Source organism: Haliotis cracherodii, unplaced genomic scaffold, assembly GCF_022045235.1.
Source record: "Haliotis cracherodii isolate W230 unplaced genomic scaffold, xgHalCrac1.p SCAF_2, whole genome shotgun sequence".
Taxonomy (NCBI): domain Eukaryota; kingdom Metazoa; phylum Mollusca; class Gastropoda; order Lepetellida; family Haliotidae; genus Haliotis; species Haliotis cracherodii.
This window is the reverse complement of record NW_027266275.1, coordinates 7,202,815-7,223,918: the sequence shown is the minus strand read 5'-3', so window position 1 is coordinate 7,223,918 and position 21,104 is coordinate 7,202,815. Positions and strand designations below refer to the sequence as shown.

Sequence of the window (21,104 nt, the reverse complement as noted above, 5' to 3'; positions counted from 1 at the left end):
TTGATTCAAAGGCCATAATGAATTGTTCTCATTTCTGGAGCAGTGGGGTAGCCTTTTTGTTAAAGTGCTTGATTGTCTCTCCGAAGTCCTGGGTTCAATTCTCTCATACAATGTATGAGTACAGATGAGTATGCTGCAGATGACCAATTCTTCCCCAGATCTTCATAGCAGATAGCTGTAGATCGATGTCATTTCACATAGGCCATGCGGCTGTTGTCTATTTGTAATAGTTCTGTTAAGAGTTTGTAAGGACATGGGGGTTTATGGGTAATTGTATAGAAAAATCAGGCATTTCTAATTTTGTCTACAATTGTCTGTGACAATTCATTTTTGGTATATGTGTTTTACACATTACAGTTTGTTAAATATATTTTGTTCAACTTAACTTGAAAGGGATTGGTAAACAGGCCTAACTGGCTTATTATCCCCCGCCGCGCGAAAGCGCGAAGCGGGGGATATAGTATTCACGACCGTCCGTACGTCCGTCCGTACGTCCCACCTGTTTGTTGCCGCGATATCTCAAGAACTAAACACTGGATTGTCTTCATATTTGGAACTATGGTGTATATACAGACTCCGCAGACACCAGTCGGTTTTGGTGACCTTGACCCCATTTTCAAGGTCACAGCAGGCATATCTGCTTTTGGAGTTGGAAAACGGTGTTGCCGCAATATCTCAAGAACTAATCTCTGGAATGTCTTCATATTTGGAACTATGGTGTATATACAGACTCCGCAGACACCAGTCGGTTTTGGTGACCTTGACCCCATTTTCAAGGTCACAGCAGGCATATCTGCTTTTGGAGTTGGAAAAAGGTGTTGCCGCAATATCTCAAGAACTAATCTCTGGATTGTCTTCATATTTGGAACTATGGTGTATATACAGACTCCGCAGACACCAGTCGGTTTTGGTGACCTTGATCCCATTTTCAAGGTCACAGCAGGCAAATCTGCTTTTGGAGTTAGAAAACAGTGTTGCCGCGATATCTCAAGAACTAATCGCTGGATTGTCTTCATATTTGGAACTATAGTGTATATACAGACACCGCATACACCTGTCAGATTTGGTGACCTTGACCCCATTTTCAAGGTCACAGCAGGCAAATCTGTTTTTGGAGTTGGAAAACGGTGTTGCCACAATATCTCAAGAACTAATCGCTGGATTGTCTTCATATTTGGTACTATGGTGTACAGGCGGGGGATATTTCGTCACTCTGTGACAAATACTTGTGTTAATACTGCTCCCTGTTACAATTACATTGGTGTAGACATCAAAACTTTAAGGTCAAGAAACAATACAATTTATATAGTCAGGTTACCATCACTGAAGTCATGCATATAAGCTAAACATATATGTAAACTCATGTCAAAACCTATCACTATTTTCTTTAAACTCATGGACAGACATAAAAGTAAGTTGTGGTTGACATCTCTTGTTAAATCCTGTTACCATACAATGCTGTTTTCAGATCAAAACCCTTTGTGTAATGGTACATAGTGCTTCTAATGTTACTATAAATAGGACAAGTAAGGGAAGTGAAGTGGAGACTGCAAATAAAAAGACGCACTGACATTACAGTTGTGTGGTTGTGTGAATTCATTGTGGAACTAGTGAATGAATAATGCAATTGAACGAGTGTCATTCTCTTCTAAATTTGTCTGTGTTGATATATCATTCTAAATATATTTTTAGTCTATGGCCTTATGGGTAACTGAATAGAAAGTACATGCATTTCTATTTCTTGTAAACCATTGAATTTGAGGATACTACAAGACCATGCGTACACATTAGACATTCATATTTTACGAAAATTTCTAACCCGTAGCTAAACATCTCATCAGATTCATACCAGTTTTGGAGCATTTGTACAGTACTCTGCATAGATTGGGATTGGTTTGCTGTTGTCCACCCAATCTGATGGCATGGTGGTGTGGGATGATCTGGTGTCCCACCATGTTGAACATCAGAAGGTACCCAGATGACGTGGACGGAAGTGAAGTGTCACGATGGTCTTCCCACTCTGGAATGGCATGGGACGTCCTACGTAATCCATAAAATAGATTTTGATGGCATCCGTGGTTCCATGATGCACTCCCATGTAGCGTAGATGTTGAGGTGTTTGATCACGACACTGTCTTCCATCATCTGATTGGACACAGGAACATACAGTAGCAAATGAGCCATGGCGTCCCCTACGATTTGATCCTGCACCACATCCAAGTAGATGTGGACAGTATCAAAACCAGCTAGATGGTCTGCTTCCTGCTCACCAATGATGAGGGGACAGTCAAAAACACCCAACTGAATAGGCACATCAGAGACAAAGCTCACTTCCTGTTCTTCATCGACATGCGTACCAAGGGAGCTGGCAACACCAGTTGGGTGGTGTATGCTGCCTTTATTGCATCATGACCAGGTAGGTTGCCTGTTCTGCAGGGGGCACCAGTGAAACTCCTACACATGTCTTTCGGGGTTTGAGCATGAAAGTTCACATACGTTGTTCTTTGGTGATTGTGTAATGCGCTCAACCATCTGCTTGGTAAACATAAGCTGTATACTTCTGCAAGTTTGTTGAAGCAATTTGTTCAGTGTCTGGATCAGTTCTGGATTGGAATAAATGCCTTCTGGAACAATGATCTTTTCAGTGGTCACTCTGGAGATGCTTGGGTTCTCTTATGTCACTGTATCATCAGGGGCAGCTGAGCTATAGATCCTGGTCATTTCTCCCAAGTTCACTTTAAGGGCAAACCAGTTGAAGGGGTAAGACACATTGTGCCATGTCATTGGAAAATGAAGTTCACTCACGCCCACTTCCCACTGCTGATGATTAAATTGGATGGGAAAGGGGAGTTTGACCACATAATGATTTGCAGTGTTGTTAGGGGGATCATCCATGGAAGCATCACTGGGCAAGGTCACATAAAGCCCCGTTTGGAAAACAACGTATTCATCAAAGACATCCCGTGGATATATACCCTTGAGGGACCAGACTGGACACAGAGGAGGTAGGGGATGTGGAAGAAGGCAATGCTGTCGTGGCTGAGGGCGTAGAAGACACCAGTGTAGGTCATTCACGCTTCGTACTAACAAGGGTTTGTTGGAGGTGGCGCCAGAGAGCAGTTGTTAGTGTTCTTGATGATAAAGCCATCCAACAATAGCCAACCTCAGTCAACTTGCAGAGGCAACCAATCGGGGTGTAGAGTCTCTCTTTTGGGGCAAATACCTGTCAACTTACAGATGATCCATGGCAACTTTTGTGCCACCACTTGAATGCGCTTTTGGAGATCCATGTAGTTGGTCTTGTATCTCATTGAGCGGCTGCCCGGGGAGCGGAAGGTTCCAGGGGTTCGATCCCCGGCCGCGTCATACCAAAGAACGTTTAAAGATGGTACTTGTTGTTACCCTGTCTGGCGCTCGGCATTAAAGGGCTAAAACAAGGACTGGTCGTCTTGGAGTCCGTATACTGTTTCTGAGTGGGGTATTCATGTTGAACTGTGGCACACACACACACACACACACGCACGCACGCACGCACGCACGCACGCACGCACGCACACGTACACACAAACACGTGCATGCACGTCGCTATATAAGTGCAATAATCTTGGAAGCAACGTTAAACCCAATTCCACCTCACCTCACCAAGATAGAGAGGAGTATTCAACGATGTGCTCAAGTCCATGATAAAGCTGCAACTGAATGCCTTGCATTGCACAGCCCTGTGTTTTATAGGCGGCCGTCACAGGAGCACTTTCATTTTTCCATGTAAGTAGCCACCATGTAGGCAGGGTGAAAAACATGATGATGGTGGTGATGATGAAGAAATAATAGGATGTCACTTCTTTATATAGGAGAGTCAAACACACCTGATCAGCAGCATGATGACGTCACTCATGTAGCCAGGGAAGTGTCTCCTTTAGAGTCGTACTGAACTCAGCGTTTCTGGCTTTGCTCACTTTTAGCAATACTCCAGCAATATCACGGCAGGGGACACCAGAAATGGGCTTCACACATATTACCCATGTGGGGAATCAAACCCGGGTCTTCGGCCTTAACCAATAGGCTACCCGACCGCCCTGGCCATATTGAGTTCAAGATATTTTTAGTGAGACTAAGAATGAATTGTTTCAAGGAAATGAAGGCTGAGCTTTTATTACACAAAATTATGAACTGTATTGTTAAGAAAACACTCCTACCGATCAAATCTTACACAATCACCTTACACACCTGAGATACACTTGCATTTTGTCATTGAAGGAGTGAGTGAATGAGTATGGGTTTACGCCACTTAGGCCACTAGGCCACCCCACTGCCCCTTATTGAAGGAGAAGCGTCTTACTGCTGGAGCAATGGTTTCTCAAGACTCCTTTTAATCTCTTCACACTATTTCATACTCTTTATATAATCAGAGTCACTCCAGAACCACACACTTTATATAATGAGAGTCACTCTAGTTTCCATTCTGTCCGCAGCGTGATACACATCGTGTATGAGAGCGTGAGTGAGTAGGGTTTAGAGCCGCCTTTAGCAATTTACAAGTCACCTGACTGCTGGGGACGCGTAAATTTAACTTCACGGCTGATACAAACTTTGGAAATCGAATGCGAACTCTTTTTAACTGCTCAAGAACGCCTTGCAACTGGAGAGATTAACGGAATATTCTGACACTGCAGAGCTCCAGATAAGCTGCGTATCTGCGTGAAATACGCATCAGAAATGGAGAAATACACAGTAAAATATAATCAAAGCGTATCAAATACGCAACGAACATTACAGATACGCTACAAAAATAAAACTTGTGCGTATCATCAAAATATTGTGAAGTAACCCTGCGTATTCGATTAGCAAATCAGCATCGGGCATTCCGTCAACCTTGCCAAACTCCACGATGACAGTTACATCATGATCATTGGCCATCACACTTTCTTGTGGAAGTATCGAGGTATTTTTGAGTCCTATAAAGCTCTCGAACCCACACGACACCAGTTTGTAGGGACTAGATGAATAGTGTTTTTAAATATTTAACTTAAATACCCACATGTGTAAAAACTAGTGGGTAACAGAAATTTGAATACGCAGCTAGAATTACTGATACCCAATGATTTTAAAATGCATGGGTAAAATACCCACAACACCAAAAGCTTATCTGGAGCTCTGTGACACACACTTGATATTTGTTGATCTATAAACAGTTGACATTTCTAATAGTTTATTGACCAAAACATTGTAGTTATAATAATTATGAAGGGAGGTGGTCCCTTGATAGGACTGGAATATTGTCGAAAAGGGCTTATAACTATATTCTCTCACTCACAAACGTAATTGTAGTGTCGAACATGACCTTATATGTCGCATAATGTTACGTGAATGTAAACATTATTTTATGTAGAAACCCCCCAATATCCAACCTCTCCTTAATAAAATGAAAAAAATGGAAACGGCTACAAACAGCTTTAACTGAAGACAAATGATCAACAACGTATGGTTCAGAGTGGATTAACAATGGATACATGAGAGGAATTCCACGCTACATCGTGTATAAGTGTAGAAGTGTACGTGTAGGATGTGAAATCAATGATTTGTGAAGCCAATAAGTAAGTATTGCATTGGTTTTTTCTAATGTCAAGTTTGCTTCATTATACAGTGAACGAAAGATGATTTTGGATTTAGTTTATTGGGTAGCCCAACTCTGTGGCCTTGGCTTGAATCCAGTCTACATACTTGGACACCTCCGTGTAGAGCCCAGGCCACTTGGGTTCCGCGCAGCCGTAACCCCAGCTTGCTATACCTGCAACAGCAGACACAGAGTGATACTTCCGGGAACTGTTATACTGGACAGTGAGAGCAACACTATACAGGGGTGATACTTCCGGGAACTGTTATACTGGGCAGTGAGAGCAACGCTATACAGGGGTGATACTTCCGGGAACTGTTATACTGGACAGTGAGAGCAACACTATACAGGGGTGATACTTCCGGGAACTGTTATACTGGGCAGTGAGAGCTACACTATACAGGGGTGATACTTCCGGGAACTGTTATAATGGACAGTGAGAGCAACACTATACAGGGGTGATACTTCCGGGAACTGTTATACTGGGCAGTGAGAGCAACACTATACAGGGGTGATACTTCCGGGAACTGTAACACTGGACAGTGAGAGCAACACTATACAGGGGTGATACTTCCGGTAACTGTTATACTGGGCAGTGGGAGCAACACTATACAGGGGTGATACTTCCGGGAACTGTTATACTGGACAGTGGGAGCAACACTATACAGGGGTGATACTTCCGGGAACTGTTATACTGCACAGTGAGAGCAACACTATACCGGGGTAATACTTCCGGGAACTGTAACACTGGACAGTGAGAGCAACACTATACAGGGGTGATACTTCCGGGAACTGTTATACTGGGCAGTGGGAGCAACACTATACAGGGGTGATACTTCCGGGAACTGTTATACTGGGCAGTGAGAGCAACGCTATACAGGGGTGATACTTCCGGGAACTGTTATACTGGACAGTGAGAGCAACACTATACAGGGGTGATACTTCCGGGAACTGTTATACTGGGCAGTGAGAGCTACACTATACAGGGGTGATACTTCCGGGAACTGTTATAATGGACAGTGAGAGCAACGCTATACAGGGGTGATACTTCCGGGAACTGTTATACTGGGCAGTGAGAGCAACGCTATACAGGGGTGATACTTTCGGGAACTGTAACACTGGACAGTGAGAGCAACACTATACAGGGGTGATACTTCCGGGAACTGTTATACTGGGCAGTGGGAGCAACACTATACAGGGGTGATACTTCCGGGAACTGTTATACTGGGCAGTGAGAGCTACACTATACAGGGGTGATACTTCCGGGAACTGTTATACTGCACAGTGAGAGCAACACTATACCGGGGTGATACTTCCGGGAACTGTTATACTGGGCAGTGAGAGCTACACTATACAGGGGTGATACTTCCGGGAACTGTTATAATGGACAGTGAGAGCAACACTATACAGGGGTGATACTTCCGGGAACTGTTATACTGGGCAGTGAGAGCAACGCTATACAGGGGTGATACTTCCGGGTACTGTAACACTGGACAGTGAGAGCAACACTATACAGGGGTGATACTTCCGGTAACTGTTATACTGGGCAGTGAGAGCAACACTATACAGGGGTGATACTTCCGGGAACTGTTATACTGCACAGTGAGAGCAACACTATACCGGGGTAATACTTCCGGGAACTGTTATACTGGACAGTGAGAGCAACAATATACAGGGGTGATACTTCCGGGAACTGTTATAATGGACAGTGAGAGCAACACTATACAGGGGTATTACTTCCGGGAACTGTTATACTGGGCAGTGAGGGCAACAATATACAGGGGTGATACTTCCGGGAACTGTTATACTGGACAGTGAGAGCAACACTATACAGGGGTGATACTTCTGGGAACTGTTATACTGGACAGTGAGAGCAACACTATACAGGGGTAATACTTCCGGGAACCGTATTTCTGGACAGTCACAGGTTTTTGCGGCTGCTTTTACCCCGCAAGGTTGGAGGCTCATCGCTGCTTTGTCTGATTGTTTACAGGCCGCTTGATTTATTGCTGTCTGTGGCGTTAACGCCTCCTTCCACACTTTAATCAATGGTTATTATGATTATTTTGCCCATGAGTGTGGACTGTTGTTCTTAGGATCGAAAAGTACTTCAATCGCTTGACTGGTCAAAACCTGGACGGGAAATAATAGCAACGTCTTACCCTGGGCGTACCATGAATCCCCGTGCTTGCAGACCAGGGGCGAGCCACTGTCTCCCTGCGTGAGAAGGAATGTTGTTGAGAGTCAACAGTAGAATGGAGCAGTCCCCATGTATTGTGTTTACATTGTGTCTCAAACAAATCAACCTAAAACATTTGAAACACTGCACCAGAAGTTTCCATTGGTTATATATACATTCGGATCACAGAAGAGAAGAACATATAGTTTCCGATTTGTTCTAAATTCATATGTTTTTGTTTGTTTGTTGTTTAACGCCGCACTATTCCAACTATATGACGGAGGTCTGTAAATAATCGAATCTGGGCCAGACAATCCAGTGATTGACATCATGTGCATCGTTCCAAGCAATTGGGATACAATAACATGCATCAACCAAGTCAGCGAGCCTGAGCACCCAATCCCGTTAGTCGCCTCTTAGGACAAGCATGGGTTGCTGAAGACCTATTCTACCCCGAGTCAGATTTGTATGTAACAGGAACTAGTGACATGGTGTAGCCATGTATATCACGCATGTCCTTGACCGTGGCATAATCGACAGTAACCGTTGTCTGAAATCTTTTATGACGTCATCTGGTTGTTTCACCAAGATCTTTGTAAAGATATTTTATCCACTGTAACTGATTATTCGAGTTTGTTATTGCATCGATATCGAATCAGGTGTTTAAATTCAGGGTTACAACTGGTCCCAAACACCGTTTTGAAAATTGCTCAGAGCGAGTACAACACTACTGACCCAATCTCATTAGCTACCACTTAAACAAGAATCTGAGAACACCCCATTACGGGTCACGTCAGACAGACTTTGCCCGACCAATGGAATGACTGACAAGAAGTCGACATTAGCCAATCAAAAGCCAGCTTTCTCGTGCTTTACGGCACTAACATCAAATTGGCGACTACGCTTCGAAACATATTTTGATAAATTCTCTATTAAAAATTTGAAACCTGAACAAAAGAACATTCTGAAATGGCTAATAGATGGTCTAGATTGTATGGGTTCAGTCATTGAGCCCGTAACTATCGTTCGGAATACCTCGTGTTAAAGTGTTCGAGGTTGCATGATTAGAAATTACATTCCGACTGTCACTTTCGTGATCTTGTACGCGACGCTCTGATTGGTCGAATGAAAGGTCGTTCTGACGGACCCCTAATGGGATGTCCTAAGATCTTTGTTTAGCGGTAGCAAGTACTAAGATCTTAGTTTTATGAGATTGCTACTGAGCCACTTTGTAGGTTAAGAATGAAGAACTTACACTACACGCATCCTTCCTGCCCGCCGCGTAGCCAGCACACAGCATGGTACTGGGTGTGAACTCCGCACCGTACCAGTCAGGCCTGCTACACGTGTTGTCGCTGATTACAGGGAGAACAGCCTGGTTTAGGACGTTGCCGTTGCCGGTCCCTAGGGCAGATCACGTTACAGGTCATGCAAACCAGACTTATTGTGTCGTGTATGTATAGATGATAACCATACATTTTAAATTGTCATTCATGTGGTGGTCGGGTAGTCGAGTGGTTAAAGCGTTCGCTCGTCAGACCAGGGTACAATGTGTGAAGCGCATTTCTTGTGTCCCCCGCCGTGATATTGCTTGAATATTGCTAAAAGCGATGTAAAACCATACTCACTCTCTCATTCATGTGGTACACATTTCCCCAGGTAAACGAATCATTGTTTATTTGATTTCAGTGCAGAAAAACTATACCAATACATCTGGAACAAAGTAAAGTACTACTCGTTTTTTTACATATACTAGCGGAAAAAAAAGTTTACGTGCATCACTGACTACAATGGGAAAAACGCAAACAAAGAACGATTTTGCAACAGGACAATATATCGATGTCCATGAAACATCAATTCATCATGACAGTGTCTACACATGTAAACGTCATATCAGGCTGAAAGTGACGTGGGGGTCAATTGTCAGTTCACAAGTCGGGCGTCCCGTGAAGATTCCGGGCTGAAATTGGTCTTCAGCAACCCACGACTAACGTGATTGGGTGGTCAGGCTCGCTGCCTTGGTTGATGCATGTCATCGTATCCCCATTACGTAGATCGGTGCTCATGAGGTTAATCACTGGATTGTCTGGTCCAGACTCGATTATTTACAGACCGCCGTCACATAGTTGGAATATTGCTGAGTGCGGCGTTAAACAACAAACAAAACAAAACAAGTCGGTTTGTTTGGAAAACTTTTCATCCCCTCCATGTTCAATGGGCGACAGATCTTACAAAACAGCAGGCCAAGAGAGTGTGGGGATGTTCTGTTGTCTAATGAAGTCTGTGACCACAGTGCGACGTGAGGGCATGCGTTGTCCTTCTGTAAAGGAATGTGACGTCAATGGGTCTGCTGAAACGGGAGGACACGAGGACGGATATCGTCGTCACGGTACCTTACCCCTGTCTGTTGCAATCGATGACCATTTAGGGTTATAAGCAGTGATGCCAACCCACACGATTACGCTCCCACCACCGAATGTAGAACGTTGAACAGCATACGCGTTAGCGTAACGTTCCATCCGACGTCCATAAACACGCCAACGGCTATCACTGCTGTCAAGATGAAGCCTGGACTCATCTGTGAAGAGGACTGACCTCCAGCCCTGTAACACACACCTGGGTCCACTTGCACAAAGCGATCTTAGCTCTAAGACTATCGTAAGCCTATGTTAAAGTATGGGAGTTACGATCATCTTAACGCTAAGATCGCTTTGTGCTTGTGGGCCCTGAACATTGACGGTGTCATGTGTGCAGTTCGACGACGTGGCTGTGACATTGAACGTACAGCGTCGGATGTTATACTCTCGTAATCGATTTATCAGTCTTTTAAGAATGCGAGGGATGCGGCGGGTTGTCAAAGCTGCAGTCTGAAAGCGATTTCGCAGGTGAACAAGACGGATATGATTATCTTGCCGAGGTGACGCCTGGACATCCAGAACGAGGTCGGTGCCTGGTGTTGCCAAATTGGTACCGATCCCAGAGTGCCTGCATGGTGTTAACACGGACTTTGTGTCACTGGAAGTGAATCATGTTGCATTTGTCTACAGATCACAACGCATGCACATGGCTGAAGCATATAAAGTGCGATGCAGATTTCATCGGGGATCTGTTAGGAAAGCACAACGAGACAACACATAGCTCTGTGTCGGGACAATTCAATATGAAAATCGTTTATAGGAAGCAGAACAGGGCCCACTTGCACAAAACGACCTTATCGCTTAGATCATCTGAACTCCTATACATTAACATAGGCTTAAGATAGTCTTAGCGACAAAAGTTGTTTTGTGCAAGTGGGCCCTGCAGGTACGGTTACCGTAGCTAGACCACCCTATCCTGTAAGCCGCCTCTTAAACAAGCATGGGTTGCTGAAGACCAATTCTAACTCATATCTTCACGGGCATTCCACACAAAGCTTGCATGCCGTGATATGACTACACTAATGTTGATTCACTCACTCACTCACTCCCGATCACCTACCCAGCGTGTCTCCCCACCCCGCCAGGTAGCAGTGCTGGCCCACGTAGAGAGCCTCCGAGGAAGATGGCACACACACTGGCCGGATGTAGTCGGTGTAGTCGATCGTCTCATGCAGCACGAGTAGGGCTATGTCATTAAGGATGCTGTGGCTATCGTAATGTTCGTGCATCACGAGCTTCTTCACGTGGTACGTTCGTTGCGTGATGTCGTACCGATCAGTATGGTGCTTGCCGCCTATTGCCCGCCACCGCGCAACGCTTCTGCTAACCATGCTGGAAAAAAAGCAGTTTCAACAGTTATAATAGTTTCAAGATTTGTGGAATGTTTTGAAAAACTCTAAGGAAAACAGAATTAGTTATTTTGCGAGCAGAACTTCATTATTATTCACGGTTTTCTCATGCCAGTGCTCGAGGTCTTTCAACGATGAGACCAAGCGCCCACCTCCCCTCCAGAATCTCCGTTACCATCTGCCCTCTAATATTGTAACCTGAATCTCTTTTGTTCACCTCTGAACCCCGAATCCTACCTATATAACACGTCAAGGTAATGATGGATGCGAGCTTAAGTTCAATTACTGAACAAATAAATTATATTAACTAGACGTACACCTTTATTATTTTTTAAATGTTGAATCTGCGTACCAAGTACGATTGAGTCCCGAATACCATCTAAACAGACCCGTATCCCACGAACCAGAAGAGGGTTGGCAGCCTCTTGGAACAGCCATAGGCGTTTAACACCACGAGGAGCGATAAGGTGTTGACTGTCAAAGGTCGTATCAGAGTGAGTGAGTTGGGTTTAACGCCGCTTTTAACAGTATTCCAGTTATATTGCAGCGTGTCAGCTTAATGTGGGAGGAAAGCCCGAAGTGATGCAGGTCTCAGACGTTTACCACTTCGGTGAAACCCACGAGCAAGGGTATGGTGCAGACAAACCTAGAAACATAATGGGGGCTAACCGGGATTCGAACCAATCACAGGTTTCTGGCGTGCCCAAGGGACGCAACTCTGCACAGCGAATCACGGCGCCTGAGACGACTGGGCTTCCCATTACAACCAGGAAGGTCAAGGTAACCGAAACCTAAGCTGAACAGCACTTGCGCAAGCGATCTTAGCGCTACGATTGCCACAGCTCCATCACATTGTCATACACGGTGGTTCGATCCCCGGTCGCGTCACACCAAAAGACGTTTGAGTGGGATATCCATGTTAAACTCAGGCTTAGTTGTCTCAGTGGGCTAACGCTATAAAACAGCATTATCGTTGAAATCCGTTGTGCAAGTTGGCCTTGCCTGAACTCAACAAAATTATTCCACAACATAATACATATACATATAAATATAGAATAGATACAAAAACATCTTTGCCGTGCATGCATGCATATTTATACAGATTCACTAGGGCAGCAATATATGTGCAATTTAATAAGGGGGAGAGTTACTGGATAGGTTTAAACAATGACATGATGACTTTACAGACTTTGGACAATTTTCTCAATGTTTCTAGCAGTGGATTATTGAAAATCATTTTATACATATTGGATTCAATGAAGTAGAATCTGTGTAAAATTGTCTTCTTTGGTTTTCTAAGGATGGACAAATAAACAAATAATGGAATGCATCACTTATGCCAGATAGATTACAAAGCGTACATTTTCTTTCCGTTAAAGCTATTTTTCTCCATCTCCGAGTTCCAACAGGTAGATAATGGTTACAATTTTAAAACTTAAGTAAGACTCGCCAAACGTTTTCCTGCAGAATGTTTAAGTAATATTCAACATTTAGACAGTCATGATACTATACATTGTGCCTTTTGAAGAACGCCAACACTCAAGATGAATGTTTCATTTTTCAAGGACTAAAAGTTATATATAAGTAGGATTTTCAAAATTTAGCTAAGTCCAAGTTCGTCAAAAATTCTTTTGATATTATGTAATCTACTCGTGTTAACATTTTCCAAATAGGTCGTCATTAAATAATAATTTCATACTTTGAAGTTTACACTGTTTCTTTCATGCTGATTGGCTGAATGGGTAGTCACGTGATCTGATATTTGGAGTTCACACACCCATGAACGGACCAAAAAAGTTCACACGATGTGAACAATGTTTTGTGAAATTGATCGTGTGAACTTTTGCCGGAACTACTTTCCGGGGTTTCCCCGAATTCTCGATCGGTGTTTACGATCAACTCGTTTTTCTATTTTCTTTTTAATACCTGCATTTATCAGCAACATAATTAATTTAGTATTTTGCCTTGTCTTGTAATATTTCATCTGACTTATAAATAAATAAATGCTTTGGTACTAGTGATTGATGTCGTCTAGCTGCTTCATGAAACAAAATGGATTCTCCTTGCGGTGATTTAGATATGGAATGGCTATCTTTCAATACTAATAACGCAAGTGAAGAAAATTAATTCTGTAAAATTACTGAGGTGAACGAAGTTGATTTATTGAGCGATATTGACTTTGATGCCTCGTTTTCGGAAATGACAGGAATCTAGCACCAATGAAAACAATGTCGTACCAAGCTCGGAGGTTCACACAGATTAACCAGCGCTTTGAAATCGTTTACACTTCAATGAACCCATCGTTCAATCCTAAATAACTTGTATAGTGTATAAGCTGAAGCTTACTCGTCAAAGCAGTGTGCTGCTGTCAGGATGAGATGTTTGTTCAAAATGGCGCCCCCACATACAGAGATGGTCATTTCCTGGAGGAGGACCTTGAAACCAAGAATATGGGTAACGTGAAAAGTGAGACTCCTCTGTATTCAATAGGTCATACAATCTGTCTTAAAATAAATTACATACAATTGTCATTAATAAACTTTGTGCAACTGTTCTTAGACCAATTAGGGCGGTCGGGTAGCCTAGTGGTTAAAGCGTTCGCTCGTCACGCCGAAGACCCGGGTTCGATTCCCGACATGGGTACAATGTGTGAAGCCCATTTTCTGGTGTCCCCCGCCGTGATATTGCTGGAATATTGCTAAAAGCGGCGTAAAACCATACTCACTCTTAGACCAATTACAAACTTTGCATAAATCCTATTTTAACATATGCTATACTAAATTCACATGTAGTCTTTGATAAATTATGATAGACGCCTCCGTGGTCTAGTGGTAGAGCGTCCGCCCGGGGAGGGGAAGGTCCGGGGTTCGATCCCCGACCGCGTCATACCGACGTTAAAAGTTGGTACTTGTTGTTACCCTGTCTGATAGAAAAGTGCCGCAAGCAACCATCCTCCTATGGTACAGATGGAGTTAAACCTCGTGAGTCTGGAGCCCCACCCCCTCCCCCAATCTGGACGTTTAGTGTTTTACACCGCACCCATCCTGAAATGTTACCGTCCGGAGTAATCGGGTGTCACTGTATACAGTTTATTTATATATTGCCATTTTGCGGGTATGGAACAGTGACCATTGGAACATTAGTTCGAGTGAGTATTATTTTACGCCTCTTTAAGCATTTGTTCCAGCAAATATCACGGTGGGGGACACCAGATATGGGCTGCACACATTGTACCAATGTGGCCAATCGAATCAGGGTTTTCGGCGTGACGAGCGAACGCTCTAACCACTAGGCTACCCGACCGTCCACTGAGATGGAAACAGTTAAGAAAATCTAACCCAAATAGGAGACACCTTAGGACGTTACCTTGCGAATGTTTCGAAAATTATAAGGTAACCTGTGACCTTTCTGTGTCAGGCAGTTGCATAACGGTTTAGGCAATGCCATCGTCATGAATTCGACAAACGTCAGAATAATGGGCCAATTGTTTTAGGCTAAGAGTTAGTTGAATTATGTGACATGATAATGCATTTTGAGAAGAAATGCTGGCACACGGACCACATAGTTTAAAACTTGGGTTTAAAAATTATTATGTTCATTTTCCTGTCCTTTGTATTTACCCATGGAAACAGAAATGTTGAATTATGTAAATACCTTTGACCAATACCAGCTACAGAACGTCAAGTTTCTGGTATTATGAGTTTTTAGAATTATAATAGGACGTGGTCATTATACATTGTGTTAAAGCTGTTTAGAACGAATAAACGCCCTCTAACTATTTGACATGCGGTAATTAAAATGTGAAGGTATCAAATAGTGAAGAAAGGCAGAAAATCAGTATCCATACCATCCATGGCCACGCCCCACGCCTGACTTCCTGTCCGTTGACGACACGTGACGTGGCAGGAATCACCTTCGGGACACCGCACTTGACGCTGGAGTCCGCTGATGTTGTCGCTGTGGAAACAAATGATAATGAAGTCTTTCGATTTAATACAAATAAATTCACATGATAAGCTGGAAGTGGAGCATTTTTACTTTTACCAATGTTTAAAATAACGGAAGAATGCAGGAGTAAATATGGTTGAACCAGTTTGTTTTGCACAATTCCAGCATTACCCCGTGATGCCGAGTAAGGCTGCGCTGACACAGTGCCGATTATGGCTCCCGTTTGAGATCAGACGGCGCTACGACATTAAAGTCGGATTGCTATCCTCAATGATCTTGAATGTCCTATCATTGTCTGAACGCAGTCGTATACGTTCGTAACAGAGCCCTACGGATCGGAAAAGGTCCAGAGAGGTCGGCCAAGCACTCCCGACAGAATGGTGCGTCCCGTAGCATTCAGAAAACTCCGATTTTGTCAAGTCGGATTACAATCGTGACTATGTCGTGAAGGATTCTGCTGTATCGGATCAAAATCGTAACAATGGCCTGTGTTGTCTGGACGGTGTCCTGTGGATCGGGACGCTGTCATGATCAACGGGCATGTTTTTGGGAAATTGTTCATTGCCCTTTCTAGTCGACTGAGTCCAGATTGCGTCCAGATCTTGCGGAATGCGAACCGTCTTTGTCGGTTCACTGTCCGGTCACTGTCTGATCTCTGTCGGATCGCATTCGGAAGATACAAATCGGATCAGATTCGGATTGATAATCGGGCCGAATTTGGCTGGAAACTACCGAATCGGGACGCTTCCTAAAACAATAGCTGATTGCTGTCGTGATTGAATAAATGTTTTTACAAATTTGTGAATTTCCCGCCACGAGTCACAGGATCTTGATCAAACTTTTGCCAAATTCCAATGGTCCTATCAAGGACGGCAGTAAAATTCTTGAATGTGTGACTGAGCCCTGGGGCGACTATCCTTGTCGTAAGAGGCGACTAATGACATCGGGTGGTCAGGCTCGCTCACTTGTTTGATGCATGTCATCGTATCCCAATTTCGTAGATCGATGCTCATGATGTCAATCACTGGATTGTCTGGTCGAGACTCGATTATTTACAGACCGCCTTCATATAGCTGGAATATTGCTGAGTGCGGCGTTAAACAAGAGGGAAAGAAAGACATATATTGAAATATGTAACGTTAATGCCAGACAATAACCAGTCTGGATCTTCCCACGCAACAGACTATATTGGGCGAAAAGGCAAAATAGGAAGAGAGTGAAAACTATATGAATTGATGACTGAAAATCAGTGATGACACCAGGTGTTCGCGAAAAGGGTAAGCATGTCCTGCATTACCCGTAGCACACGCCACTCCCAATCTGCATAAAGTTGAACGTGTCAGGTCTTTGGTGGGATGAGCGAACGGATTAACACCGAAACCGTTCCCACACCGTTCCCATAATTTAAGAAATGGCAAATTTGAAAACCTTGATTCCTTTCGAAGAACTTATCGCTTATTCGTAATTGCAACACCGCTTTATTCTCTAGTGTTGACGTTTTGAATTTGTTTGATAAAGGAACATTGTAAGAATAAAGGAGTTGACATCCATTAGTAAATTCTGCCTGTAAAATAGTTACAACTGATACTGTGACATGGCACATCTCTGGTGTCTATTGTAATAATAATTCAGTTTTTATGATGTTCAATACTTTTTTCAAAACAAGTCAACTTGTCTTAGCCTCTGGAAATATTCACATTCATTTGTAGCCTGTTGCACTCGGCCACATTCTAGTTAGGTAACGCCGGCCTGTAAGTGATCAAATCTGGACCAGATAATCCAGTGATTGATATTATGAGCAATGATGCATGCCACCAGGATACGATGATGCACATTCAGCCAAGTCACCACCTCTTACAACCAGAATAGGTTGCCTGGGACTACTTCTAAGCGGGAATGCCCACGTGGGTGAGGCGCTGACAAACCTAGAAACATAATCTATAAGCTGACAATAGAAAATCTCCGGCAGTAAGAATCAGTATGTCATTTGATTTGACCCGTCCTGGAAATGTTTCGTCTGATTACAGATCAGAGATAAGTGTAAGTTTAGGCCAGAAGAGTACTAAACACATATCACAGTTGCAAACAACAAATTCATCATTAAATACCCCTTGGTATATATGAATGCAGACACGGTGTCTGATACTAAAAGCACCTACCTAGAGTTACCAACGTAACGAGCAAAGGGGAGGTCCACATTGTTCCTGAATGTGTAAAACACCACGCATCTACGTCCAACGTTTACATTTTATCAAGCAAGACTTAGTGATTATTGTCACTTCCTTTCATAGCAATATGGAGATTAATAATGTTTTCTTTTAGTTGTGACGACACAGCATCGTGCTTGTATGTTCTTCAGATTTTTTTATGTCAAGGATATTAAAACTTGGTCAGGTCGCTCCAGACAACGTGAGAAGCATGGTGTACGTCAGTAACTAGGCTCTTGGCGACTGTTGTTTATCAGTGTGGGTGGGACCATGAAATCGTGGCAATTGTTTCAAAATGTTATAGTTTAGTTTCACCTTTATCTTGATTTAATGACGGGCCACTCCCATAATAAACGGTGTGTGTATGATAGAGATAGCTTGGTGATAGATGAGCGTGGTTATTGCAGGGTTAGGGTGGTATTCGGTGTCAATCACTATGGTGGATGCGCGGGGATAGGTTGTATCTACTGAGAGCTTTCTACTTGAAACAAGTCTTGCCAACATGGTTTTTATCCGATCGGTGTCATTTGTAACACGAATGTAATTTATAAGAGGTGTGCTCATTCAATATATGTCTAACTAAGATACATTTAACTCTGAATTCGAAGTATACGGAACATTGTGTCAGATAATAGGCTTCTATTCAAGATTATTTTGTTTGAACAAAAACAGGGTTTCTGTCATTTTAGGTCGGGCCACGAATGGCCAAGTTGCGTCCCTTAGGAAGAGTTGCGTCCCTTGGGCGTACCAGGAACTCACAGTCGTGGGTTCGGATACCAGATTTCGCTGCGCTATACAAATGCATAAATTATTATTATTATTATAATGTTGTCAGCCGCATAACCGTGCTCAAGAGTTTCACAAGCGTGATAAACGTCTAATAACATGCATCACTTCGGGATTCCTCCCACATTAAGCTGAAACTGATCACGGAACGATGGTAATAGCAGCGTTAAAACACACTCACTCAATTCTTAATAGATACTTATTGCTACAAGTGGTAGCCATCTGCAAATTTGGCTGTCATTCTAGATTTTTAATCACCTAATATGTTTTGTCAATGTACACTATATACACATTAACTAAATGATTCCTCAGTATTTACGTTTGATTTAAGCAGGACATATAAATAGCTCCACTTATAACATCATAGACTAGACAACTCAAGTTCCATTCATGAACATTCAACAAATTAAGTATGACCACTATGTGTTATACATGGGAACCAAATCCAGTTTCCCTGCTTTGTTTTCGTCATATGGGTACGTCATGCTGACGAGATGAAGACGGCGCATTTTGCAACTAGGGCAGAAACACAATGAAGTAGCTTTGTTTCTCTCTGGTTGCACTTATTGATGTGGTGTCCAACCGCAATCTAATTAAAATCATATCTTTTCTTCCGATACCTCTTTGTGTCCAGATCTTTGGACGTCTTCACACATTCAAAGTCTTGATCTAATTAAAATCAGATCTTTTCTTCCAATACGAGTTGCGGTGGGATAGCCTGTGGTTAAAGCGTTCGCTCGGCACGCCGAAGACCCGGTTTCGATTCCCGACATGGGTACAATGCGTGAAGCCCATTTCTGGTGTCTAACGCGGTGATATTGCTGGAATATTGCTAAATGCGGCTTAAAACCATACTCAGTCACTCACTCTTCCAATACGTTACCTTCATAGATTCATAGTCTTCATCTAATTAAAATGATTTTATCATATCTTTTCTTTCAATACGATACCTCCTTGTGTAAAGATCTGAGGACGTCTTCTTAGGTGTTCAGATAAACTTTCCAATCAGCTCAACGAGCCCAGGCTTTTCGGTACGAGTGTACGACATTCTGTTTTATGTATCTCCATGATGCGAATAGGGGATTTTCGAAAAAAATACCCCCAAAACAGAGCGTGCTCTTTTATTGTTGTGGATAACTTGTTCCACGATATTTACATCCAAACGAGGGTATATTTGTATTCTGTGATGGGACGGTCAATATGAAACGTCAACACCAGAGAATAACCAGTCTCGATTATCCCCCGAGACAGATTCCATTGGGATGTAAAAGGAAAAATAGTGGTGAACACTTTATGTATGGATCCCTGAAAATTAGTGACGACACCAGATATTAAAAAACTTGAATGAAGCCGTCTTGATTTGGAGAGCTGACATCTCATTGGCTCTAGAACCCACTGCATCCTTCATTTAGCATGGGAGGTCAAGGATTCCACAGGGTTCAACTTGTGTACGAAACGACTTTTTCTATTTACCAAGATAGGGAATACATGAATAGTGTTACGTGTAAGGTACACACGTGTAATAATCTCGTTACTATGCACGCATGGTAAACAGGTACAAGCTGTTTACGCTAAAAAATAACAACAACAAGAAGACAACTTTGCGCTTGCAAACTGTTTGTTCCTCAAACTAAAGACACTGTTTCCCTTATATTATTGTGTTAAACTTTCTTACAAATGGCACCCAATCCGTAACACCCAATCTTTGTATAATAACAAAATTCTTGTGAAATAGAAAAAACAAACCAAAACATCTTCGGTGAAATCGGATACGCATTTCAAGATTCATAAGTGTCACTGATTTCTCTTTTGCTATAATTCAAGATTTAGTGTTGATACCCGTGAAGATCCGGGTTAGAATAATTGCTCTTTAGCATCCTATGCTTGTACGATAACTGGATCGGGTGGTCCGGTGAACGATTACAGTCAATATTATACTGTGTGCAAGCAATTACTCAACTTCCATGACGGCATGGTGAACGATTACAGTCAATGTTATACTGTGTGCAAGCAATGACTCAACTTCCATGACTATATGGTGAACGATTACAGTCAATGTTATACTGTGTGCAAGCAATTACTCAACTTCCATGACGGTATGGGGAACGATTACAGTCAATGTTATACTGTGTGCAAGCAATGACTCAACTTCCATGACTGTGTGGTGAACGATTACAGTCAATGTTATACTGTGTGCAAGCAATGACTCAACTTCCATGACTATATGGTGAACGATTACAGTCAATGTTATACTGTGTGCAAGCAATTACTCAACTTCCACGACTGTATGGTGAACGATTACAGTCAATGTTATACTGTGTGCAAGCAATTACTCAACTTCCATGACTGTGTGGTGAACGATTACAGTCAATGTTATACTGTGTGCAAGCAATAACTCAACTTCCATGACTGTGTGGTGAACGATTACAGTCAATGTTATACTGTGTGCAAGCAATGACTCAACTTCCATGACTAAATGGTGAACGATTACAGTCAATGTTATACTGTGTGCAAGCAATGACTCAACTTCCATGACGGTATGGTGAACGATTACAGTCAATGCTATACTGTGTGCAAGCAAGCAATGACTCAACTTCCATGACT

At 42.8% G+C, this 21,104-nt stretch overlaps 1 protein-coding gene across 1 annotated transcript; it reads right to left on the bottom strand.

The window, feature by feature from the left end:
• Positions 1 to 5,666: 5,666 nt before the first annotated feature.
• LOC139468834 (chymotrypsin-like protease CTRL-1) lies at positions 5,667 to 17,828 on the bottom strand. Its single transcript, XM_071250971.1, has 7 exons — positions 17,667 to 17,828; positions 15,407 to 15,516; positions 13,906 to 13,994; positions 11,271 to 11,542; positions 9,049 to 9,197; positions 7,777 to 7,831; positions 5,667 to 5,788 (listed from the first exon to the last, which is right to left on the bottom strand). The coding sequence occupies exons 1-7, from the start codon at positions 17,704 to 17,706 to the stop codon at positions 5,667 to 5,669; spliced, it is 837 nt and encodes a 278-aa protein (XP_071107072.1). The 5' UTR covers positions 17,707 to 17,828.
• Between the last annotated feature and the right edge of the window lie 3,276 nt (positions 17,829 to 21,104).

Coding starts and splice junctions, on each gene's coding strand:
- LOC139468834 (XM_071250971.1), bottom strand. CDS start 17,706: ATGTGGACCTCCCCTTTGCTCGTTACGTTGGTAACTCTAG. Junction 9,198..11,270: donor GGGGTGGGGAGACACGCTGG/GTAGGTGATCGG, acceptor GATCTGCCCTAG/GGACCGGCAACGGCAACGTC. Junction 5,789..7,776: donor GGATTCATGGTACGCCCAGG/GTAAGACGTTGC, acceptor CTGCTGTTGCAG/GTATAGCAAGCTGGGGTTAC.